This window comes from Panthera tigris, chromosome F3 (genome assembly GCF_018350195.1).
Source record: "Panthera tigris isolate Pti1 chromosome F3, P.tigris_Pti1_mat1.1, whole genome shotgun sequence".
Lineage (NCBI taxonomy): Eukaryota > Metazoa > Chordata > Mammalia > Carnivora > Felidae > Panthera > Panthera tigris.
Genome location: NC_056678.1, coordinates 7206408 through 7233429, shown reverse-complemented (window position 1 = coordinate 7233429; position 27022 = coordinate 7206408). Strand labels below are relative to the sequence as shown.

At 39.0% G+C, this 27022-nt stretch overlaps 1 protein-coding gene across 17 annotated transcripts in view; it reads right to left on the bottom strand.

Moving 5' to 3' along the window:
• Nucleotides 1-4172: 4172 nt before the first annotated feature.
• Nucleotides 4173-27022, bottom strand: part of CEP170 (centrosomal protein 170) — a 127585-nt gene continuing 104735 nt past the window's right edge. For 8 of the 17 annotated variants that reach the window (XM_042976917.1, XM_042976928.1, XM_042976922.1 and 5 more), the window contains 6 exons: nt 22655-22832; nt 20456-20626; nt 16142-16230; nt 10497-10590; nt 9729-9780; nt 7604-8108 (listed from right to left, as the gene is read on the bottom strand). In XM_042976917.1, the coding sequence (XP_042832851.1) occupies nt 7819-8108; nt 9729-9780; nt 10497-10590; nt 16142-16230; nt 20456-20626; nt 22655-22832 (874 nt within the window). In that variant the 3' untranslated portion in view covers nt 7604-7818. Of the gene's footprint in view, nt 7503-7603; nt 8109-9728; nt 9781-10496; nt 10591-16141; nt 16231-20455; nt 20627-22654; nt 22833-27022 lie in introns of those variants that run through there. The other 9 variants (XM_042976926.1, XM_042976931.1, XM_042976921.1 and 6 more) reach the window with 7 other exon arrangements.

Here is a 27022-nt window from a genome sequence, read left to right as displayed (position 1 = left end):
GCCCCGCGTCGGGCTCTGTGCTGACAGCTCAGAGCCTGGAGCCTGCTTCAGATTCTGTGTCTCCCTCCCTTTCTGCCCCTCCCCTGCTCATGCTCTGTCTGTCTCAAAAATAAATAAAAACACTAAGAAATAATTAAAAAAATTTATATGTGTCATTCCCATATATGCTTTTGTACTTCTGCATGGATATGAACCATGAACAACAAGTAGCCCCCTGCATCCTAGCTCTTGCTGCTGTTGAGAAGTCTAGCTGTAGTTCTTGGTGAAAAATAAGTCTCTTCTCTTTGATTAGTTTTTAAGATTTTGTCTTGGACTTTGGTGTTCCATGGTGTAACCAGGTATTTCAGAACAATGTATCAGGGTTGAGACTTACTGTGATTTATAAATCTGAGGATCCGTGTCTAAGCTCATTTCTGGAAAAAGACTGTCTATTCTCTTCTGGAACAATGCCTCTTTGCCATGGCGGGTCTCCCTCTCCTCGATGTGGCTCATGTGCACATCTTCACTCTGACTGCCAAGCAAGCACACCCTTGAGGCTCATGTCCTTTCTCTGCACCAAGCAAAACCCAAGGCCCTTGGTCACCAAGAACCAGCGACTAGCACAAGACACAGAATCACTTCTGTATTTCGGTTTCCTTTTTAATCCTGGCCCCTGGGAAAGTTTGAATTATACTATTAAAATTAATGCTAAAATTATTAAAAATTAAAATTATTCTATTAAAACCATGTTTGTTATATTTTATCCAGTGTTTGGAGGTGTTAAGAGGGAGAGAGACTTTATGTCTGGTTGATATTGCTGGAATTAACAAGGCCAGGACAACACATCCTAAAATGTATCCTCCTGCAGATTCCTCTCTCTCTTGTGATATATTGATGACTCTACCAGCGTCTTAATAAAACGCAATAGCTTGAAACTCAGAAGTTAAGTTTAGGAGTACCTTGGGACAGTATTTACTGATTTACTGCATATAGCTTGTGAATACAAAATGCTGGCCTTTCAAGTCAAGGCATCTATCACTCACCTCCTGAAGATTTTCAAAAAGGACCTTCCTTGGAGCCTGTAGTAATCTTAAGACAGTGCCTCTAAGTGATAAGGAGGTTTGATCCCAGAAATTGCTAAGTGATTGGTTGGGGCTGGGTTGGGAGGAGGAGGGGACAAAAGGGCCTCTGATAGGCGGAAGTTTCTCTCCAGCTCACAACCTCCTGAGCAGCTTTGTGAGTCTGATGGCTTTGTCTCAGGACTGATGCCAGGCTAGGAAACCAGCTTCAGTGCGAAGCGGCCCAGAAAGTTCCAGGTGGAGAACTTTTCCAACATCCTGGCTGTACTCCAGTGCTAATCACAGTGCCTAGGATAAGTAGATGTTCAGAAAGTACTTCCTGAATGCATCAGCAATCTAGTACATTTCCAGAGGACTCAAGTGCTCGGACTGGAGAGGCACAGGGAAGGGGAAGACAAGGGCAAGCTCCAGGCAGGTTTACAATTTGCGATTGTTAAAGTTACTGTCTCTTCCATCCTGAACTTCGCCCTCCTCCCTCCACACTTCCCCGTGTCTGTGGACATCGGAAATGGGAATGGGCATGGATAAGGGGGATTCGAGTTGAGGACAGGGTTTGTTTGGGTTTAGGATGTTACGTGGTTCTTAGTCTCTTCTTAGCATAGTTAAGCGATTCCTACCTGTCCTGGTGTAGGAATGGTCTTCAGAAACCCTCCTACCTGCACTGGTGCCATCTTCACCCACAGGGCACCACACGATGGTGCAGACGCAGTATGAACGTGCTCAACAGCGACCCACAAAGGCAACATGTGGGGGTGGAAAGAAACAGGTGGGCCATGTGAGGAGCTGGGCATTGGTCTCTGGAACTTCTTCCCGGCGTCTTGATGTATCATACTATAGGTGGAGGAAGGTCATCACAGGGAATGCATCCCCAAAATGCAGGACAAAAATACGGTAGAGGTTTCTTTTTTCGGGTTTGGTGATGCTGTGATACTGTGGAAACTTGCAACGAGCTGTCATTTCTTGTCTCACTCTAAATAAATCTTCACTTCAGTGCCAAATGTTGTACTTACAATTTTCTATTCCTCAGTAGTACAGGCTGAAGAAATGGCTTCCTCAGTAGCACAGGCTCGGGGCACACAGCATGGCTTGGCTGCAGGACTGCCCCTCCCTACATGTGCAGGCTAGAGGCTGGAGGCAGGAGGGCTGGGGGACAGGATGCAGGGAGGCTGGAGGAAGGGAGGTGGGAGGCAGGGAGGCAAAGAGGCTGGAGGTGGGAGGCAGGGAGGCTGGAAGAACGGAGGCAGGGAGAGGGGGGCAGAGAGGCGGGGAGGCAGCGGGCCAAGCCCCCACGCTGCGCAGGCCTGCCTCCTTCCTGTCACCTGCACATGGGCTTCCTGTGAGGCTATGCTAGTAGGCGACAGCACTGTGGGTATCAGCCTATATGAATACACAACGTGGTATCTAAACAGAGACACCCTGGGGCATGGAAGGGGGTGCTGTTAGCAACTTGCCAGGACTGTCCCAGGCAAAGTGACCTGGATGCAAACCCCCCTGTGCTCCTACTAGCTGCGTATTTTAAATTTTTTTTTTTCAACGTTTTTTATTTATTTTTGGGAGAGAGAGAGACAGAGCATGAATGGGGGAGGGGCAGAGAGAGAGGGAGACACAGAATCGGAAACAAGCTCCAGGCTCCGAGCCATCAGCCCAGAGCCCGACGCGGGGCTCGAACTCACGGACCGCGAGATCGTGACCTGGCTGAAGTCGGATGCTTGACCGACTGCGCCACCCAGGCGCCCCTAGCTGCGTATTTTAAAAATAAGGTATGTCCATTGTGTTTTTAGACATAATACTTAATGCACACCAAACAGACTACAGCATAGCGTAAATCTTTTCTATGCCCTGGGAAACCCAGCACTTCATTTGACTTGCTTTATGGTGATACTCACTTTATTGCAGTAGTCTGGAACCCAACCTGCACTATCTCCAAGGTATGCCTGGATACGCATCAATACGATATACCTATGAAGAGAGCAAGAGCGAGAGCGAGCGAGCGTGCTGTATGGACAGATCTGTATCTCTATATACCTACGCAGAGGGGGATATACAGAGATAGATTTATGTGGAGATCGGTCCACAATCCACACACTTAGATGTGTAAAAATACGCTTTCTATAAACCAGCGAAGTTTTTGTTTCAAGTACCCCATCACTGCAGCTAGGAGGTTTGGGAGACATCCCTCTGCCCCCAGGTTAGGACAGTGTACCGAGCTGTCCGCAGAGGTCACCTCTGAGAGGCCTACTGTCCTGGGAGCCTGAGGCTTCGGTGCCAAGGTACTCCTGCTTTCTGGTGGTTAAGTCAAGGGGAGCTTGCACGCTGCCCCCAGTCTGCTCGCCACACTACACTGGTTTTTCCTGGGGGTATTGCTGTGAAGCTATAGCAACCGCTTCCCCCCACCCCAGGACCTGGAGTCCTCATCTTCTGCTGTGCAAGGAATCCTCTCTTTCAATTCCAGCTAAGAGACTGCATCAAATCCAGAATGTCTGCTTTCATTTCTCTGAAAGTCTTATAAATTCCCCGAAGGGCTTTGGTCTTAACACTCTTAACACAGAATTAATTACAGGTGAGATTTGCTTCCTATCTTGCCACATTCCTCCTCAGAGTCTACGTATGAGCGATTGGTTTGGCCAAAGGGAGACAGATGAGGGCAAATTCTCAAAACACAGCCCTGGGTAAGTAGTGCCTGCCACGGAGAAGGGGTTCAGTAAGTGCTAGGCCTTTTTTCCTGGAAATGGTGTCATCGTCACTAGGATGTCCTTGTTCAGCCCAAAGCATGGGCCCTCTGTCTGTGGGCAAAAGTGAAATGAGCCAACAGTTGTGGTGAAGTCACAGAACTGGAGGATTTCTGGGAGAAGCAGTAAGAATAACAAAGAATGAAAGAGCCAGTGTCTGGCCAATCATTTGCTAAAGGGGACGGGGAGAGAGGCAGAATTACTGTGAAGATAGTATGTAAAGAAGTATGTTTCAGCCACAAATCTGGGGAAGAGAGCAAAGAGTATAATACCTGAAGGTCAGAGAATAAAAACTAATACAGCAGGAAGATAGCTCAGAGACCAGCTGGCTAGCTGACCCCCGCCCCCCTCCCCCTCCCTTCACAGATAACTCAACAGACTGGAGTTGAAATCGCTCGCCGTAAGCCAAAACTACAGTAACTTTAGTTGCAGGATTTCTAACACCACTGAGACTCTACCCTCTTGTGTCTTCATGACAGAGAACAAAGAGGACCGGAGCAGTCAGTCAGACCCAGGGTCACATCTTAACTCCCACACTTACTTTCTTGCAGCACGGCCAGCACCTGGTGTCCTGCAGGGATGTTGCTCCTCCTTCAGATGAGAGACAGTCCTAGCAGACCACTTACTTCCTAAAGAGTGAGGGGTTCTGCAGCACATGTGTATTTCTAGAGAGGAGCCTATAGAAAACACCTTTTAGGAGACAGGCATGTAAACAATTCACTGGGAGGAAGACGCAGGATGTAATCTTTCCATCTGACATGATCAATGTACTTAATTTTTAGTTTCTATTTTCTGTCACCCTATTCTAGAACAGAAGGCCTGTGAGGGTATATTTAAGGTAAGTGTTAGGCACTCAGTACCTATTTGTTGAACAGATCTGTGATTTGGGCTCTAGCAGAGAAGAAGAGGTTATGACAACATGGTGAAAGGAAGGTTTTCTAGAACAAGGAATCTGAGAAGGCGTTCTGGAGGAAAAGAGGAAGGGGAACCATTTCACAGTCACAGACCACGTGGACTGGCAGGGACGTGGAGAATGACCATGATGCTCTCGTTCTGCAGATCAAAAGGAGAGAAACACATTTTAGCTAATGAGGGATGGGTCTGGATCCCATGCTTCTAAGTCTAGTTTCCTTTCAAAAGTTAGGGTCTGGTCAGGCAGAGATATGGCAAGCAAACTCGAGGACAGATGAAGGAGGCAAATGGCCCTGATACTTGAACGTACAGGGTCTATTCAGGAAGTAAAGATTAGTTTGGTGATTTGGAAGGAAGAAACACGCATATACAGTGGGGGAAGGGAAGAGAAAAATGCAAGTGTGTGGCACAGCCCTGTACTGTGGCCCAGTCAAGTCAGGGAAGCTTCATGAAGAAGAAGACAGAGGATATGGGACAGCAGGAAGGAAGGAGAAAGGGAAGCTACATGCACAGAGCAGTGAAGGAGCTTGACTGTCAGGAGCTAGTGGGAGAGTCTGTATCAGGTGCACACAGACACGAAAGAAAAGGACCAGATCGTGCAAAGCCTCCAAAGGTCAAGCTGAGAAACAATGTTGAACGGTAAGAGGGAGACAGTTAAGATTCTTGGGTGTGGACGGTACGAGGAAAGAAAATGAATCCAAATGGATAGTTCTCAAATTTAGGATGTCCAAGATATCTGAAATTTCTTCTTTGTTCCCCAAATAGATCACTGTCATAGAACCTTCTGATGACTGATTCTAGGCCAGTTAAAAATAAAGGCCTTGTGTGTGCACATTACATTAGGAGCATTAAGCTAAGAGAATCAGATTTACAGAGATCAGCCAAGAAAAATTTTTCTTCCTTAGTCAAAATACTATGAAGCCTCACAATTATCACGTGTTAACTAGAACTGAAGGATTTTTTTGTTTTGCTAAGCCTTGGAAAATAGTTACTTGATAAACTGATGAAGTATTAGCAATTCAGATGGTAGAATAAAATGTACAATCATTGTGTAAAGTTCCAGAAACACTTTATTTAAAAATGGAGTTGTAAATGCATAACAAAATAACATAAGTAATAAATGTAACAAAAATAAATAAGGAGGATAATGTATTCATACAAAATAAAAATAACATAGTAAAAGGCCAAATGTTTATAAGTGAACAAAACCGTGTAAACACTTAAAAGGATAACGTAAGTAGAGTAGATGCTAATATTTTCCTTGACAACTCCTTACCTTCCACTTCCACGGGGGTATAATCAGTACCCAAACATTAAATAAAAGAGGGAACAATGGTGTGATTATTGTGTTCGACTTTTTCTTCAAATGGATATTGACCCTGTTTTAATGTTTCACTTATTCCTTCAAAGCATTTGTATCATTCCATTCATGTTCTTTAAAACCTTCTCTTCAGTCTTCCTTTATCAGACAGAATGGAGAAGTTAGCTTTACAAGGAGAATAGTTCATTTACCGTGTTTTTTAATTTAAAGAAAAATATGAGATTCATTATACAACAGACTTCTGTTTTTACATCTCTACAAAAGGCTTTTTTTTTTTCTTTTTTTTGCATCTTTATTAACTGGCCTAACAGTACAGGAGTTTTTAAATCTTGTAAGGTTTTTGAAGTGCATGGACTTAGTTTGTTTCTTGAAACAAATGTAGTACAGGATTATTGCTGAAATATTAAAGACCATTTTGTACAAGGTGCAAAAGCTGCAGTTTTAACCTTTATAGACTGATGGGGTCAAGGGGAAAATCCAAGTCTGCTAGTAATATTTAAATGAATTCATAAGATTCACCCAAATTATAGTGTTCTGGAAACACAAAGGTAATTACTTTCTTTTAAAACTTAACCAAATGTAAACTTACTGGAAAGAGAAAAGACAAGTTTACAGAAGGTATCTGTCACAGGCTTCCTGTTCAGTAGCACAGGCCCGAGCCTTCATCGTTGCTGTCCTGCAGGGTCCTTACAAATGTATAAGACGGACAGGATTTACTACTGGGTCCTACAGGGAAACACACAGAAGCAATTCATTGCTTGGGAGTGAAACTATCAGCTAATCTTATGACTACTGGCTCTCCAAGTCTCCTAATGAAGAAAATTTTAACTTCATGATCATTTCAAGGGAATTTTTTTTCGACTGTCACATATAAACTTGGTAACACAGGACCAATATACGTGTTCTCAGATTAAAAAATATACTCCACCTAAGCAGTCCAGTTTAATCTTTCTAGTTATCATTTGCCCTAAAATGAGACAAAATCTTACTTCCGTTAAAAAAAAAAATCGAAAAAAAAAGTGCCAGATTAAGCTTTTTGAAAGTGGAGTAAAACACTGAGGGGTTAAAACAAATACAGTATTATCAATCTCCTATGTACAAAAAACACAGTTAGTCCTTATTGATATATAGCTATGTCCACCTAGCACTCCCGGCAAATCTTAGTGCAAACATAATAGTTCATCTCCGTAAACCCCAAGACAATTTACGTAGCAACAAGGTTATATAAATCACATAGATGCTGGAAAATTTCAGAACACAAGAAGGACTATTTTGAAAGGTCAGTTTGACTGTGGAGAGTAACAGGTCATTGTATCCAATGGCAATGAATACTAATATAAATCCTATTATTAAGAAGCAAATATAAGTGTTTAACAAATCTGTACAGATGAAGAAGAAGTCCATTTCAGGGAGCAGCTTGGCACAGAAGACATGGGGGTCAGAAATGTTGGGTATTTAATTTGCTTGTAGGTCACAGCATGGCTTAAAGAAAAAAAACAAAGATCTATGAAGGGAAAGGATGCAATTACAGAATTCAATTTGAAAATCATAAAACCACAAAAGGCAACACTGCCACAATCTGCTTTTGCCTACGTGTGCATCAAGTGGTTCGCTAATGGTCTGCAAGGATTAATAGGATGCCACGTCACAGGTAAAAAATAAATAAATAAAATTAAGAAGACAGAGATAACAAGATTGTAGCTGACCAAGCTGTCTTGTTTTGTGTAAGTCAACACTACGCTGCTGCCAATATTCCTAGTCAATCCACAGGTAATTATTTTTAACAACCGAGAGAAAGTCATTCATGTACTGTAACGTCTTCCTCTTCCCCATCAGGGTTGAACCTATTGAAATGTATACTGAAATCAGCCTCAGACTCAGCATTCTCAAATTCGGCCGACACAGGGAGAGCGGCAGGGTGGAGTACCCTAGCTTCTGGTTGGCAAAGTGTCGGTGTCTGACCGGGGCTGCCGTGGTCATTCACAGGACTTGACTTCTGCTTTGGTGGAGACGGCAAGATAGCACTGGGGAATCCCATGTTGTTCAAAGCCTCCAGAGTTCCATCTGGGTCAATCATAGCATTGATTGCTGAAGGGGAAAAAAAAAAGGAACACAGGGAAAAAAAAGAGAATTGCAGATGCAGTTAAATTTGGACGTGAACACTGCTCATGACTTGGATAATACTTCAACTACTGATGGTTGTATGATCTTAAAACTTGCCTGATCCTCTTGACACTGTATTTTAAGCCCATCTGTGGTAATTCTGGGGCTGATCTACATTGGAGATTATACCGACCTGATTGCTTTCTCTGGTGCCCTGAACAGGCTCACACATGGGCCTTCTGGAGTCTGTTGGAAGACTGAGATCTGAAGATGTGGAATTTAAGAAAGATCTTTTTGAAATTTGCTCATCATTGCAAGAGGATAGGGATAATACTGGTTGTGGTTTTAATAAGCACTCCTAGATGTATTACTACTTGGATAACTGGGGATTCATTGCTAAGATGGGGTTCAGAGTAACTGGAAGGTTGGGGAGGCCCGAGAGAACATCCTCACACTTTGAATGCTACCACAAGCATGTTGTCCCTTTTCTTGGGTAAGGATGTGGGGCATCAGCCGTGTGCATTGTGTATGTGCCACTGGGCCTCAGGGACACCCTCAGAACCTCTATACTAATATCCCATGGCGGCACCCGCGAGCCACACAGACCTGGCTACTGCATGGGAGGGGCTTTCATTCCAAAAGATCCTTGAGTTGATGAAGAAAACTCTTAGGGAGTGATTTCCAACTTGGTGTTGGGCAGAGGGGGGAGTTGGCAGAAGGAAGTACCTCTGATGTTAACAATCACTCAGAGGTCCTTTTCAAAGTATACTTCCATTCTACCAGCTAACAGTCGCTGTGTTATTAGCAAGACACTTTTCCCCATGGGAGCAGAACACATAACCCTTCGGGGTGTGGAAGCTGACTGGATGTTAACAATCACTGAGCTACGGCCAACAAATAATGCCTATGGTAATTCAAGCATCAAAGACTGAGTAGAATTAGCAGTTAACTCTGGAAGCTATTTGTTCTATCGCTGCAGATCCTAGCTCAAGACACACACAGGCATTAGTGCCTGAGTAAGATGTGCCACATACCCAAACAATGGCCCTGTCAACGTTCAGGAGGCAAACAGAGTCCCTTTCTCTTTCTTCTCTCTCTCCTTTTCCAGCCCCTTTGGCCAAGATGCACTCTTTTCTTGTGGTTCATCCAAACAACTATCACTCATTTTAGAATACAAACTCATTTGGGGTGACATCATAAACGTAACTTAAGAAATGTCAAATCAGATAAATAGTATCAACTGTCAATAAGGATTCTGAGTTGCTCACACACATTTTAATACACTATTTTACATATTTTTTATGTATTAGTATTTATATACAAGTAAAATAGATAATATATAGAATACTATGACTTCATCTACAACAGCTAGCCCACATACCCAAGATTTAACTTTACCTTTTTATTTATACTGGATTTTAAAACTTCCTTTTTATGAATAATTTGGATACGTAGAACTATATATCCATACATTACTACATTTAACCAAATCACATTATAATATAGTAAGAATATTTTAAGAGATACCACATTCTAAAGTGGCATCTTAGAAGGTACTTGTTTGAAATCATTAGCTCTTCCTACTTAATTCAGTAGTAAATGTACCTTGTAGCTGCTTTTCAACTCTTTTCAGCTCTTGTAAGATAGAAGAAATCTCCTGTAGGGAGAGCAATGACAAAAATTAGCTTACTGTAAGGAAAGCATTTTTATTTGAATAGCAACAAATCTCACACTCCTCTTATTTGGAATATTTAACATCTACATGGCACGACATCTGCAGCAACAAGACAGGCAATGATTATGATATCCCATAAACAAGATGCAAATTTTATAATCTTTAATGTTTAACTAGAATTATTTTTTGAATGAGATAATGGTAAAAGATGAAAAGTTCAAGATAATACTACTGTAATAAGCAAAGACTTTGAAAAACTTGCATTGATCAACCTCACAACTTTGTAAAACTGTGTTAAGGATTTTCTTTGAAAAATGCATGACTAAGACTCTCTGACAATGAAAATCTGTACAAATTCTTAAGGAGGAGATAAGCAATCTACTGAGTAAGAGGAAATGATTCATGTCAACTTCTATTTAAGTTTGGCCCCTATTTCAAATTGCCTATTTATAATATATAATTGTTACAACAAAAAGAATGTATTAGCGAGAAACACAAAGTTCCTCCTTCGTACTGTCTACAGCTTTGAAGCAATCAACATTTTAAGCCCCTATGACAGACAGCTGAAGGTGTAAAACTTCCCAAATCTGGGTATTTGCATCTATTTAAAACCGTAAATCAACAAGCACTTCAAAAGTAAGCATATCATTCCCTTAAACCTATTAAAATGTTTTAATATTCAAGCAGAATTCCCATACCATGCTTGAGGTTTTCACAATCGGGACTTCACTCTCAGCTCTTAACTTGCTTTCTATTTCATCCCAATTCCGATCCTTATCTTTAAATAATATTCTAGAAATCAAAAAAACATAAACATTTTACTTTTCGTGTTTTAAAAATCTGTCATATGTTTAACAGTCAAAGCTACACGAGGATAAAGAAACCACTAAACAAAAACCGCAAATAAACTACTGAGCCAATATTACCAATTAGCTCATTTATGTGAGAAATCTGTATCAAAAAAAGCAAGTGTGTGGTTGTGAATACACACATACATCCTTTCACATTTATCACATTCGTTACTGAAAACCAAATATACAACAAATGTTGATGACACCCCCTCCAAATTGTTTTTATCTAACATTTGTAATTAACCATAAAATGACCACTTATTAAATTAGCACAACTTGGTTCAGAAAGAATGTGTGCAGTATAAACCTAAGATGAAATTAAGATGAACACAGACTGAATTAGGTGTGAAGAATTTCCAACTGATTAAAGTGTGAACATTATTTTAAAGGCTGAAAATTGGAGTACTTACTGTGCTTTTCTTTAAAAATCTTAATTCAGGTTAGATTTGTATATGATTAACCAATTAGAGTAAGACACTATCCTTCTGATAAAAACAACTGCCACACAGATAATTATCCTTACATTAGGAACTAAATATCTTAACTCAATATCTTAACTTATTAAATATCTTAACTTATTAAAAAAAAGTACCACAAAGTTTTGTCTTTCAAAAGTGGTGTCCTTCTCTCCCAAATACTTTGGAATCTTTGAGAGAGGACTCAGCAGCTTTAGAGAGATATAAATAATAGGCACCTTTCTGGTTTCCTTCTAAGATTTCTTTGTTGAGCCTGGAAATCTAGTTTAACTGACTTTATATAAACATCACCAGTGTACAAGTAAATAAATTATTACTACTGGAAGCTGATCAGTATTTAAGTAGTAAACTAAATTATATTATTTGTATTTCTTCAAAGATCAATATGGCAAGTACAACTTACTTTTGGCAAACATGAAATTCATCAACATCAAATCAAGTCTGGAACATCTATAATTATGCATCACCATTCTTAAAAGGGCAATAATGGTTCTAGAAACTGATAAATTTTCTAAACCTGAAAGGCTAATAAATGTCCTTGCCAGCTGTCTAAGAGCTGTTTTCATAATACTAAGATAATTAGGGCACTTATGGAAATTATGGGATATTTGTAAAAGAGTCCTTGCAGCATTAGGACTGGCGGGAAGAAATAGTGACTGTTTCATGGACCAATGGAGAACTGCAATGGACTCGTATAATAGAGCAAGTCCGTGCTTAGCCACAGCGTGCTAAAAATTTAGTGAATTTTGCCAGAAGATGGTTACTGGGTATAATGCTTGGGCTTCTCAAACTGTTAAATGGTACATATTTCACCTCTGCTTTTTTGAAAATGGCTTAGAATGGTCACCTGAGGTCCCTGACCCAAGAAAACCTGGAGCTCCTCCACAGCTTTAAGTACTGAAGGGATGAAAAACTTACTTTAAAGATAATCTGTAAATATTGCGGTATGGACTTAAGAAGCCAAACTTACCATTTTGGCTTTAGGAAGTGAACTCTAACACAGTATTTAAATCTAAGGAAGCAGAAAACTAGATCAAGACATTACATTAGACTAGGTCATACTGGTTAGAACTGTTTTTGTTTAAAGGTCATTACAGATCTATCAGGAAAAAATTCACAGCTTTTGAGTGATCTTCGTATTACATTACAGATTCAAAATGGTAGACTAAATGTCACCATGGGAACACATTAAATTCCAAGGATAATTCCATTCAATAATTTAACTATTAACCTAAAAAACCTTTCTTTGATAAGGCAGTTGGCTTTAGAATAAAGTCTCTGGTTCATACTCTACGACTTTCACTATCTATTCTCTAGTGCCCTGAATCCATGCAAATTAGGGTTACAAACTGGTAGTCTACCAACACAGGGCCATGCTACGCAGCTTGAGGGGGTCCTTTTCACATGGAATACTGTGAGAACTCTGTAAAACGGTTTTTGCATAAATATTTTCAGCCGTGCCCATAGAAAGCATTGGGGCAATTTAAATAGGTGTATATTGTTAGGCCCAGGTAGGCATTTGAGCTTATAACTCTTGGCATAAAAGTTAAAGACCAGTCATTCTCCAAACTGCCTGGTACTCCACACAAAAGGTTCAGGCTCTCTCCCTTAGATCTGCTTATTAAAAATTATACCTATCTTTGAATACTACCTTCCATAAAGCCTTCCTTCATTGTCCTGAATGAAAGTGATCCTTTCTTTGTCTTTATCTATAAGTGGGCACCAATCTACCACATGCTACCCTGTACAATAGTTAAGTGTGTATGTGCTTCACCTTGCTGATCAGATTGTAAACCCCGTAAGGGTAGGGATGAGGTTTTATCCTCCTTATGATCTTCCGCAGAGCCCACCATAGTGCTTTACCACACATGGTACAATTCAATGCTCACACCGAAGGCAACAATATCAAACTTGATTGAGGCATTTTTACGTATTTAACCTTTTTAAATTCTGTCAAGTTTTTGAGACAGTAAGATCAATCAACCAATGAATGAATGTGTTTTTTGGTCTCAATTTTAATTAAATGTTAAAGCCACAAAAAGTAGTTTTCTTTGGAGGAAACTAGCGAGGAGTTCAGTGCAGACTGAGAAAGATACTTGGTAGGAAGCAACAGTCAACAGGAAGAGAGAATGGTATCAGTCAGGGACATGATGAAAATCTACTGAATGAATACATGAGTGAATGGGGACCCAGTTACTGGGGAGGACGACTTGTATTTCAATAGGTGGGATGAAATAAAAAGGGATCTCCATTTACAGGTGAGAAGACTTCAGAGTTTTCCTGCTGGTAGGTCGTATGACCACATGATGAGACCTACATGTACTTTTATGGTAACGTTGGCTATTGAGAGGACCCTATTAAGGTATTAGCTTTCCATGGTTTTTTATGGTAAAGTCCAAACTCCTGAACAAATTCAACCTACATGGACCCTCCCTTACCTCTCCAGGGTCATCTCTCATCACCCCCGGTCCTCTTACTTCACCCAGGTTTTGACCATCTAACACCATGCAAAATTTAGTTACATGGGTCATCCTTCTAAATTTACTGGAAGAGAAAGCAAACTGCCTTTACAGTAGCTTAAAACATGTTAAAATGGTTGTGTTTTTAAAAGAACACCTTAAACACAATATTTTAAAAAGGTACTTTTGGAAGAGTTTTAGAAAAGAATTATCTAAATGATTTCTCTTAAACTAGATAGTTAGCCTTGAAATTCAATAACACGGTGTTCAATGTGTTTTTACCATCATTAGGTACTTATCAAACACTGATGAAATGTATTATTTCAACATACAAGCAATATAAGATTGTGTGCAATATTACAATTCACAAACCATATTCAGACATGGTTTCATTATATCTTAAAATTTTATTTACAGGAATCAGAAATTAACCCACAGCATCAATGAATTTCTGAAGTATTTTTACATAGTTTTTATACCTTGAACCTTCTTTTATACCTTGAGCCCTTATCTTGATATCCCTTAAAAATGTACCAGTTTATCTCTTCATTGTATTGCCTTGTAAAAAATATTAAATTCTCCTTAGGTTAAAAAGGATAATGTAATCTACATTGTCTTGTCCTATTTTTTACTTTTTAGATTTTTTTTTAACAAAAGTAATACAGAACATGGTTAAAAATACAAATATTTCAGAAAAAAAGCATACATATTATATGTAACACCTATTATGTGTGTATGTGAATGTTCATATACATATAATTCTTCCCTCCAGGTTTACTTCTTAAAGGTTTAGGCCTCATAATATATTTACTCTTCTATACCTTGGTCTTTTCACTTAATACCTTTACCTTTACAAAAGAGTTCTCAGAGAAGTATATTAACAGCGTCTCCAAATACAGTTGAAACACGAGGCATATTACCTTCACAGTGACTGCATGTTTGGCTTTTCTTAAGGAGTACCTTGTACATTTAACTAATTTAAATAGTTATTTTAATGACTACCATTATGCTGCCATCCATGGTTTTTTTTTCCAAGATAATTTACCCGTATCAATTTTCAGATCTTCCTATAAATTTTAAGTAAACTGAACTTCCTACAAAGTAATAGTAATTTAATATTCACTCATGAACAAATAGTTACATAGTATATTCTAGGTACTTTATAATTGGACAAAGACCACTGCTCTCATGGGATTTACACATTAGCTCACTTACTGAGCATATCCGCTTAAACGAAGTTAGCTTTTCCTGCTATCTCCATGTGATTTGTCTTCATTATTTTGCTTTAATCATCTGATTTTACTATTCACAACTTCTATTCCAACCAAGCCCAATCACCCCTTTTTCCTTTTTATTATTAAAATCATTAGTTATACAGAATAAAAAGTACAAAGACAATATAATTTAATTGGATCCTTTCTAAATTAGGAAAATGTGTCCATTTTAAGGTTCGTATTTGATTGTAAAGAAATCAAATTAGTTGCATGTTATTTATAAATAACACATTCTGTAATTTCTGATTTGGCTTAGTGAGCCCACTGTTTTTCTTTTAATCATACTCAGTGACTAAGCAATCCGCACCCTTGGTATCATCTTAGGTAAGGTATGTGTATGTGTCCCCCAGTAGCTACATCACTTCCAAGTGTGCTGATCCCACCACCTTCTCTGAAAAGTCACAGTGCTCTCCTTCACCACAACAGCCCATCATCCTAGGAGTTGCCAGTACAACATGCAGCTGGACAAATTAAGTCCAACCAACTGAAATTTGTAGGGAAAAAAATTTTAAGCCTAACCAATTAGTTATTACACACGAACTAACAATCGTGCCTGCCTAATACCAGGAGTCATGCCTCAAGTTTGGCTCAAGTACTCACTGTAGTTGAAGGTGGTAACATTGTTATTCTGAATTTAATTCCACTAAAATTATATTCTAGAACTAGGACATACTGGAAGGATAATGAACCAAAGGGATAAATAAATGAAATAAATATTGATAAAAATAATCTTATATGGGAACAAAATCTCCAAATTTCATCAGACTGAATGATTTTTGACTGCATATTATTTGTCCTGCACTGTTTTGATGCCCTCATAATTGAGTACACAAGGCAGACAAGTAACCAGGCATTCTGAGTCTTTTAAAATTATGCAATACTGTCCTCTTTACTGATGAGGAAGATGAAATTAGACTCAACTTTCAGGTCTTATAAAAGCCACCCCCAAAGGTCTGTTAAATACTTACCTATTATTTTGTGGAGGAGCAAACTGTTCCTGGTTATTAATAAAGTTAACCTAAGTAATTAGAGCTGTTAACTCTCAATTACAAAGGGCTGATTATTTAGGACATTTCTTTCCCTTTTTGCCCCCTGCATGTGATCTAGCTTATGGCTGTTACTTACACCTACAAAAAGACAAGGAATGGGACACTGGCAGCAGGAAGACTCAGTGCCACCGGCTTCACTAGCTCCTACTAGCTGTGGGGGTAGCAGGCTCGCACAAAGTGGAACACGTGTCTGTTAATAATGGAAGCCGGGAGGTTCCAGTGACAGAACAGTACCTGATCTTTCCAGCTGTTTTATCTATAGACTGTCTTATCTTCCTAGAAAACTGAAAGACGGATGACAGCAGCAGATTATCTCCCATGACCTGAAACATCCAAAGAAATTATATTAAAATATTACCACTGTATTGTAAAACCATTGAGAACACCAGTCACAGCCCACTATGTTTAGGGGAATTTAGTATGTATGCTAATTTTAATAAAAGGTCAATGAAGAATATAATTAGAATTAAACTATATAACTCAACTATATAACTAAATTGAGAAAGAGAAATAAATATCAACAAAGGAGTTCCTTTTTTAAAAAAAACTTGTCAAGGTTCCATGTTATTTTGGTCCACACCACTTTTAAAAACCAATCCATATTATCTTATCTTCAATGACTATCATGATCCTCTTTCTCATGCCTCCAAATCAAATGATAATAAAAGGGAAAATACAAATAATTTAGAATGCTAAGTTTATTATCTATTCTTTCACCAAATAATATGAACGTAGAGATGAAGAAGATTGCAATCCTGCTCTTTGGAGCAGAGTCTAGTGGGAGAGATAATTTTTAAAAATTTACTCAAAAGAGGGGCGCATGGCTCAGTTGGTTAAGCATCTGACTTCAGCTCAGGTCATGATCTCTCAGTCCAGGAGTTTGAGCCCTGCATTGGGCTCTGTGCTGACAGCTTAGAGCCTGGAGCCTGCTTCAGGTTCTGTCTGTCTCTCTCTCAAAAATAAATGTTAAAAAAAAAATTTACTCAAAAGAGTAAGTTTTTATTATGGAGGTTGGTACCACCCTACTTGAAACTTATGGGCAAAACTAGGGCTTGGCAAACTTCTGTAAAAGGCCAGAGTGAAGGTTTCAGGTCATCTGGTCTCTGTTACAACTATTACCAAACTCAGTGTTATGAAAGCAGCTGTAGATAACACACAAACGAGCAGGCATGGCTGTGCTGAGATACCGCTTTATTTATAAAAACAGGTGGCAGGCTGGATTTGGTCTCCAGAAGCGAGAAAAAGGACTGAACTTGGGGCTAGATGTGGGTTCCCAAATCACCTCCTTGTATGTCAAAACTGTATTTAGACTCTCCAAGACAATCCAAAAAATAAGATATGGCCTTGGAGGTTAAGAAGCTTTAAAGAGCAGTGTGGGAGTTAAAAGTACCTAGGAAATACTGTTAAATATTTTATCAAAAAGAACATAAATAAGTGCTAACTTTTGTGAATTGGTGCCAGGCAAATTCTAATCAAAGGGAGTTCAGTGAAAGGAGGCAGAAGTAAGGAAGGCACCATGGAAAATGAGAACCCGAGAATGACAAGGGTTGGGGGATAAGGGCTGACAAGTCAGTGGGGGATAAAAAGTTACTTAGGATGTGATCAGCAACATACAGGCAGTAAAAAGGCTACATAAACATGATTTTGAGAGCCTTGAGAAAACAAGCCAAAACAAGAGTGGAAGACATGTATCACTTAGGCCAGGGCAGGGAGTGTGTGTTAAAAGCATCTAGAATAGGGCACCTGGGTGGCTCAGTAGTTAAGCACCTGACTTTGGCTCAGGTCATGATCTCAGGGTTTCTGAGTTCGAGTCCCACATTGGGTGAGCTTGAGCCCCGCTTCGGGTGAGCCCCGCTTCGGGTAAAAACATGAGCCCCACTTCGGGTGAGCCCTGCTTCTTTCTCTCTCTCCCTCACCCTGCGCCTCATGGGATTCTCTCTCTCTGCCCCCTGCTCACTTTCGCCACCCTCTCTCTCACAAAAAATAGATAAGTAAATAAAAATAAACCAACCAAACAAAAAGCATCTAGTATATAGTGCAGTGGCAGCCATGGAGCTAGCTGTGTGCTTTCCCGTTGGGACATTTTTTTCTACTTAGTATTATGCAAACATACACATTCTTACGTACTTTTAGCTCCTGTTCCTTAAATCCAGGGATGCACAGGATGCCAGCCTATGACCAAACCCTTTTTGCCCTCTGCTGCTTTCTACAATCTTCTCCTACCCATGCCCTAAGGCTTTTTACCTGTACCACCCCTGCATGTCGTCCTTCAATTAGCTCGTTCCATGGTGCCATTTGAAATAGCCAGTTTCTGGTGAATAAACCAAACTATATCCTTGAATTTTTCCCAAGCTCATTTCATCTAATTTCCATTATCATAAACCTTTCCAATAAACCTCTCTTTACTTGATTTGTCACTGCCACATTTACTTAATAATTTTTATCTGCATTGGTTCACAAGTATATAGAATTAATCACAATTCTTTTTAAAAAAAATTTTATGTTTATTTTTGAGAGGGGAGGAGGGGCAGAGGGAGAGGGAAACACAGAACCTGAGGTAGGCTTCAGGCTCCAAGCTGTCAGCACAGAGCCCGATGCGGGGCTCCAACTCATGAACCGTATCATGACCTGAACTGAAGTTGGTTGCTTAACCAGCTGAGACACCCAGGCACCTTTAATCACAGTTCTTAATTCATGACATAGCTCACTAGTCCAACACGGACCACTTTTTCTTTCTTTCTCACGAATAACGTAAGAAGCACTTATGAATCTAACACCAAAACAAAGGCTAGAATGCAACAATAAGCCATTTGCTCCCGATGCCATAGGAAGAGGATACTTGCCTCTGACCTCAAGCTGTGTGATTTGGTTTCACCAATGGGACAGTAGCAGACACGACATGAACGTGAAGTGTGCCTGCATGGTGGGGCTTGCTCCCTTGTGTTTCTGATACAACCATGACAAGAACATGCCTTAGCCAGCCCACTCGTCCAATCAATAAAAGACACATGGGGCAGACCTGGACTCAACCTATAACTTTTTTTTTTTAAAGATATTTCAAAGTTTATTTGAGAGAGAGAGAGAGAGAGAGAGAGAGAGAGAGAGAGAGAGAGAGAGAGAAAGAATGGGGAGGAGCAGAGAGAGAGGGAGACACAGAATCTGAAGCAGGCTCCAGGCTCTGAGCTGTCAGCACAGATCCCGACATGGGGCTCGAACTCACGAATTGCGAGATCATGACCTGAGCTGAGTTGACGCTTAGCCGACTGGGCCACCCAGGCACCCCTCAACCTGTAACTTTCAATTGTCCAGCTGAGCTGTCCCAGTTAACCCACAGGTATGTGATAAATTTATGCTTACTGCTCTATGCCAGTGAGATTTTTGTAGTTTGTTATACAGAAATAGCTGACTGATATAATCTACTTCTACTTCTGTGGTTTCCCCCTCCCCATTTCCCTACTGCCCTCCGCCCAAGTTGAACAGTATCTTAAATTCCATTCATCATTCCCTTGCTTTCCTTTTTATATCATGTGTTACTTCCATTTCTGTCCTAAGTATATCTTTTCATTTTTAAAAAATGTATGAGAAAGAATCACATTATATATCTTCTGAGAATTACTTTTTTCATTTACTGTTATACTGTTAAAATTCATCCATGTAGTGGCATAGTGCTGTACTTCATTTATTTTTATTACTCTGTAAGTATTCAATTTGTGAACATACCAGTTTATACATTCTCTTTCTGCTGATAAAAAGTTAGACAGTTCCCAAGTTTTTGTTAGGCCCATAGCGGTACTATAAATATTCTTTTGCATGACTTCTTTTGGCAATAGGAAAGGGTTTCTCTTGAGCCTGTACTAGAGGTAAAACTGTGTGATATGATCATGTGACATGTTTACATTCAACTTTAGGAAATAATGTCAAACTGTTTTTCCAAAGTGTGCCAATTTAACCTCTAGTGGCAACACAAAAAGGAGTCTATGTATCCAAGCTCTCCAATACTTACTATTTTAAGATTTTTAATTTATTGCCAATTGAATAAGAATCACATTTTCGCCCTGAAATGTATTTCTCTGAATACTCATGAGGTTTAACATCTCTATTTTGTAGACTTCAGTTAATTTCTCTTCAGTCAAATGCTGTTCATGTCTTTTGGAGATTTTTCTGTGGAGATTGTTTTTGCCTTACTTGATTGGTAGGGCCTTCTTTATGTATTCTGTATACTACTCCTTCATTGACTGCATGTTTCACAAAGTCTTTCAATATACTCTAATTTATCAGTCTTTTATTTTAAAGCTTTTTTGTGTCTTTTTTTGAAAGACATTTACCTATACTTTTAACTAAAAGTTTTAAAGTTTTGCTTTTGCCCTTTAGAAACTTAACTCATTTGTAGTTGATTATTTTGTACATGATTTAATGTCAAGATGAAACTTCACTCTACTCATAAGGGCAAGCACTTTTTTCCCCAGCCCCATTTATTGAACAGTTCCTCCTTTTCCCACAACAGGACATGTTTCCTCTGACATTTGTTAAAGTTTGTGGTTTACTTACTTCATCTCTGCTCCAGGTTCTCCGCCTTGTAATTGTTAAGTGATCAGGAGGCTCTGTTGGTTGAGGTCTTGGATCATTAGACCGACCGTTGTTTCCTTCTGGTGTTTTAGAATGAACTAATGGAGGGATCTTTCGGAAGTTGAGGCTTTCATCAAAAACACGATCAACCAACTAATAGGACAAAAGCATATCCTTATGAGAATAATTTGGGTAAGTACCGATATTGGCATTATAATTTTTTTTATTAGACAGAAGTTATTACATTCTCAAGTAGTAACAGAAGCATGATATCTTCAATAAACCAATTACTCTTTCTTTTTATAAGTTCTTCAAAGGTGCCTGTTTAATAAAATAGATGTTCATCTACACAGATTTTTAAAATCCAAAATACAGAACTTTGTTAAGTTCAATCCTTCCATGGATAAGATTTCCCCCAACTGTAAAACAGATAGTAAATAGAAAAAGCTGAGCCATGTAGATGGACAAGTTCATTTTACTCACAATGCCTTACCAATGTAAAATAATGTTTCTTTTTCTTTTAGTTTCCTATGTTGTTTTTTGTTTTTCTTCCCCAAATCCAGGTGCCAAATTTCTTCACAAATACATAAATTGCAAATTCCAATTAAGTTTACAAAGGAAACAATTTTTAAATCCACAAAGTAAGTATTTTGGTCTTAGGTAAACTTTTAACAATGCTACAGCAGTTACATATTCTAGTGAAAATGACATACTGCCATCTACAGTGCAAATTATACACATCCAATAATACAAAGTAACTCAGGTTTACTGAAGAAGGAATAAATTTTAGTACAATATTCTAAGATAAAACAAAAAGGAAAAATGAAAGTCTATTCAATGAAATGACTGAGTAATTTTACTGGGTCTGCGTGAGCGTATAATCATGTTAGGTAACATTTAGTTAGATAGCTGAGGAAATAATGTCTTCATCGTTTTAAATGTACCAGAAGAATTGTGTATGTCTTGCCACCAAGAAGATCCTTTTGTTTTTCACCAATGAGGATGATTTTATATACATTTACAATTGATCAATGTGGTAACAAAACTCTACACAGATTCACAAAAGCTCATTTACCAACTTAGACAACACATGAAGGTGAAAAACAACAACTACAACAACAAAAATGACCATTAAAGAACTGGATTATAAAAGGAATGTGACAAAAAGCAAAGGAAGAGATTATTAATAGAGTTTGTCAAAATCGAATCTGTCAAAAAGGCTAGCCATTTGGAGCTACTATTGATGACATTATTTTATAAAATTAACGAAGCACATTAGAGGCTGGCATTTTTTCCTGTAAAAGGCTAGATAATAAATACTTTCAGCTTTACAGCCATGCAGTGTCTAACTACTCATTTCTGACATTATATCACAAAACAGCCAGATAATTAAACAAAAGAATGTGGCTTTGTCCCAATAAAACTTTTAATTCATTCTCTCAAATGCCAATCTTTTGCTTGTATTTCTGCACCAGATCGAAAGCCAACATGTCAGAGTACCATTTGTTTTTCATTATCCATTAAAGGCACCCTCTGGAGCAACGTTAGAGAGCCAGAGAGCAGGAGGTTCCAGTTTGGGGAGGGCAATAGTCTCTACGTGCTACCTTGCATTCCAGAACTTACAGGAAGGTTTCAAAACTGAATATGCATGTATTTGTGTGTGGGTGTGTATGTGTATATATCTTTGTGTATCTATGTGTGTATATCTTTCAGTTTTCAAGGTATCCTTAAGCATATATGTGTAATTTTCAACAGAATTATTTAAAGTTAGTGGAAACTGTACAATTTTTCCTTTATTTGCTATTAGAGGTATCTACTAGCCAGCTACATATAAAAATGCCTTTTTAATTGAAGTATTTTCATAGCCAAATTTTATGGAAGTGTTATACAATCATTTATCAAATTTTAGTTTGCTTTTCAGATGTCATTTACAGTCATATTTTCCAGTGAAACTATATACCAGTAATTGGCAGACAAAGTACCGGTTTTAAATAATTTTACAGCTTCATGGAATAATAGACCAAATGTTAGCCTTTGCTAGTTTTGTTACAAAAACATAAAAAGAAAAATTTTAAACCAAAGTTGGAAAATGCAGAGCTTCATGCAAACAGGGAGGGTGGGTATAACTCAAATAAACTCAGCAAAAGGCTAAAAGCAAAAGAAACAAAGAAAAGGAAGAACCTTCTGCATCTGTCCATGAAGATCTCCTACCTCTTCTCTAGTGTCTATGGCAGAGCCCGGGGTGGTGGCCGCAGTGCTTACTGTGGTGCTGGGGGCGGTGCCCGACGATGTCACTGAGTCTATCTCGCCTGCTACGTCGTTGATTTCCCGAGCAATGAGGGCAAGATCCTGGCTGATCCTGGTGATAGTTTCAGAAAAGAAGTTTAATCTCTTTTAAACAACAGGTCTAGACACAATCATTTGTGATAGAATCCATTACATAAGCTCGACATCTAATTAAAGATCTGTACCAAAAACTTAAGACTTTTTGGAAATCCTATCAACTATTTTGATACTCAAAAAAGCTTTCAAGCTTTAATTCCAAAAATTAATAAAATTAAATTTCACGTCACTTTGAAAAATATGTTAAACACCTTGAAGTAGTGACACATCTTTCAAAATACAGTTAATGTTAACGACCAGCACTAACAGATGACAGCTCTTAGACTTGGGGGTGGTAAACAGAAGAACCCAAGGAGTCCATGAACCTGGATAAGAAGGAGCAATTACAACTTCATTCTCACTAACCTCCACCTGAAGCTTAGCATTTCTTTCAGTGACAATTCGGGTAACAAACAGTAGCAGAATTAGTGATACTGGGGTTTTTTCCACCCACGGAAATCATAGATAGTATGGTTGCTATAGGTGTCCCAGAGCCTTTCATCATCACTGCCTCAAGATTACTGTGGTCATTAAACCCACAGCAACAAAGTTCCAGGTATTACTCTGTCACTTTAAAAGTACTTTGATAACATCACAAAGAAATGCAATCATACTGAAACACAATGAAGTAATTTCATGTTTATGTATTTATTTAGTTTTAAAGTTTTAAAAAGTTTATTTTATTTTGAGAGACAGAGAGAGCACAAGCAGAGGAAGGGCAGGGAGAGAGAGGAAGAGTCCCAAGCAGGATCCCAACTGTCAGCTCAGAGCCTGATGCGGGGCTTGAACTCACAAACTGTGAGATCATGACCTGAGCCAAAATCAAGAGTTGGATGCTTCTCTGACTGAGCCACCCAGAGTCCCTATGTTTATGCATTTAGAAGCACTGTTCTGAGGGGCACCTGCATGGCTCAGTCTGAAGCTGAAGTGTCTGACTTCAGCTCAGGCCATGATCTTGCCGCTCATGAGTTCGAGCCCCATATCGGGCTGTATGCTGACAGATCAGAGCCTGGAGCCTGCTTCGGATTCTGTGTCTCCCTCTCTCTCTGCCCCTCCCCTACTCGCTCTGTCTCTGTCTCTCAAAAATAAATAAAAACATTAAAAAAAAAAAAAAAAGAAATGGCACTGTTCTGAGAAGAGATCCATAAGCTTCCCCCAGGTGGCCAAAGAGGTTAGTAAAACCCCGACACAGGAGTCTGTTATGCACAGCACCTCACAGTACACATGAGGTCATTTGAGAGGCACAGTGTTCTTGTGAGGTAGGCCTTCTCTAACTGAATGTGAATGAGGACACATTCTCAGAGAAGGTGAGAGGCTTGCTCATGACAACACAACTTACAAATAGCTAAGGCAGAGGGCCACATTCCAGGTTTAGAGCTCATTCTCGGAGAGCCATTTATTTGTGTCATCAGCCACACAGATTGTAGAACTAAATAAAAATTAACCAGTGATAAGCAAAAGAAAAAACTGATTTTTCTCTATTTTTAAAAGAGAGAAACTTACATAATCTACTACTGATATTCCTGTTTTAATCAAAAAGATTTCAATTCAATGAGACTTGAAAAACTTCTAAGTTATGGACCTACTGAACTCAATTTGGGTTTTGAAATGACAAAAGGTTCAAATGAAAGCTTCTTCAACTTCAAAATCGAAAGCAGAAGCAAAGTAACATGTTTTGACTTGAGCAAAATGTAAGACTTCCAAGGAATGCAGTAATTGCATAATAATTTAACTACAGATTAAAAAAAAAGGTGCTAAATGAAAGCTTATGGCCTACCAAGAACAATCTGTGGTCACTTCCTTTATTTATCAATACAAAAAGGTAGGAAGAACACCAATAAACACTTTCTGGTCTCTTATTATGTTCCAGGAACCGTGTTATGACCTAAGGGCTATAATGATGGAGAAGCAGATAGAGTCCCTGCTCTCATAAGCTTACAACAATTGTAATGAGCACCATTACATTATAATACAGTCAAAACCACTATTTGATAGTGAGCACCATTATATTTGTTTTTTAATTTTTTTAAAGTTTATTTATTTTGAGAGACAGAGAGAGCAGAGGAAGGGCAGAGAGAGAGAGAGAGAGAGAGAGAGATAGAGAGAGAGAGAGAGAGAGAGAGAGAGAGAGGGAGAGGATCCCAGGCAAGCCCCTGATATGGGGCTTGAACTCACGAACCGTGAGATCATGACCTGAGTCAAAACCAAGAGTCGGACGCTTAACCAACTGAGCCACTCAGGCGCCCCGTGAGACCATTGTAAAGAAGCTTTATGCTCATCAACTGACTTCATTCTCACAGCCACCCTGCAGGAGGAGAGGTATTCACCATCTCGTTTTACAGAGGAGGAAAATAAGGCTTAGGAGAAGTTATGTGACCATTTTTTTGGTCAAGGTCACAAATGGTTAAGTGGTGTAACTAGATCTTTTTATTATGTCATGCTATATCTCACATAAAGTGTTCTCTAAGATGATATATTCAATTTTTGCATTTCTGAAACAAATGAAGTAGGATGAAAAACAGAATAACCAAGCTTAATGAGACAAAAAATAGATAAGCATGAGCTTATCCAAAAAATCTATTTTTTGCTCTCAAGTTTTGTATGCAGACTTTTGTACAATGAAGCTTCTGATATTTGTAGAAAGCAGGAGTTAATTAGAAAAAAATGAGTCAAAAAAAACAGACAATAGCAACGTCAACAGGTCATGTGGTAACAACTGTACCAACACGAACAACTCTTAATGTGTGTATACACAACATACGTTGTTCACTTGGCAAGCACCCCAAAGCCACCTTTTCGTTTGTGAGTGTATCGTGTATATGCCAGCAATTTCTTGCACAACAATTTGTATCTGAAAGTCAACTCAGTAATACAGACCGTTAGACTGGTTTAAATCCACATGGCTTAAAAATCTCAGCACCTACTAAAACCAGCATTAGGAATTCTAAAAAGCAAAATTATCAAGAAAATCAAAGTTATAAATATCTTCAAGTAGAAATAATAGATTTATGATTCAGTGTAAAGTACGGACCTATTCATAAGGTTGTTAAATCGAAGCTTACGAATTCCGTAAGCTTCTAGGTTTACACTCACTGGAATATTTTATAATAATGTATTTCTTTACATCTCTTGTATCTGTGCTTTTTTTCAATGCTTAGATTTGTAATCCTCGTTCTTATTCTTAGTCTCCACCCCCATCAAATCTGCTAGGAGGGGAAATTCTAAAATGATGCACACATTTTATTTGGAGTTTTGCAATCCATCTGCTTTCATTGCTTTCAGATACATGGCTGAAAAATACACCTTAAAAAATTAAAATCCCAAAGGCAAGTTTTATTAACACAGTGCTACTTAACAAACCAGAGGGAAAAGGCATAAAGTCATTAGAAGTTAAAAGGCCTGGCCCATTAGCTGTCCCGCTACAGGTAACAAGACACACAAGAGACAGGAGTAATAAAATGCACATAATAAAGACAGAACCAAGTGAAAGTGTCACCTCCAGTTCCCCTGCACTTTCCCCTCCGCAGCATCTTTTCTGTTTGGGGGCAGGGAAGTGGGTGTGGCCCGGAAGGAGGGGTCCAGATTTCAAAGAGGTGGCCCCCTAAGGGGAACCATCAGGTGCCTCCTGAGCTGCAGCAGGTCCCCCCTCCACAGGAAGGGAAATGATGTCAGGAGAGTGAGGCCAGCCGTGCCCACAAGAATAAAAAGAGGTAGAAACTCCCTCACTGCAGGCGTCCTGTGGTCTCCTAATAACTCAGGGATCCCAAAGCACATACATATGCCTGTCCCCTAACTGGAACTGGCTTACAATGCTTCAATAATTAGTCTCCCAAAAAGTGATTTATATGGTAAAATAAAAATGTTTAAGAAGCACAGTGAGATTAAAAGGGCATGTTCTCAAAGAATGATAAGCAATTAAAAGCAATTACAATAGCCATTAGCGACCAAAAACCATAGACATTACATTGAAGTAATGAGCCAGAAAAAACATAATTCACAGAAGTCAACAGAGCAAAGGGAAAAAAAAAAAAAAAGATAAAACACCATTAAATTATGGTTAAGAGTTTATTTTTTTAAAAACCATCTCTGGACTATTACATATCACATTCTTTAATAATGTTGCCAAGTGTAAAATTTGAAGTTTATGGTCTTAAATTGAAGGCAGAA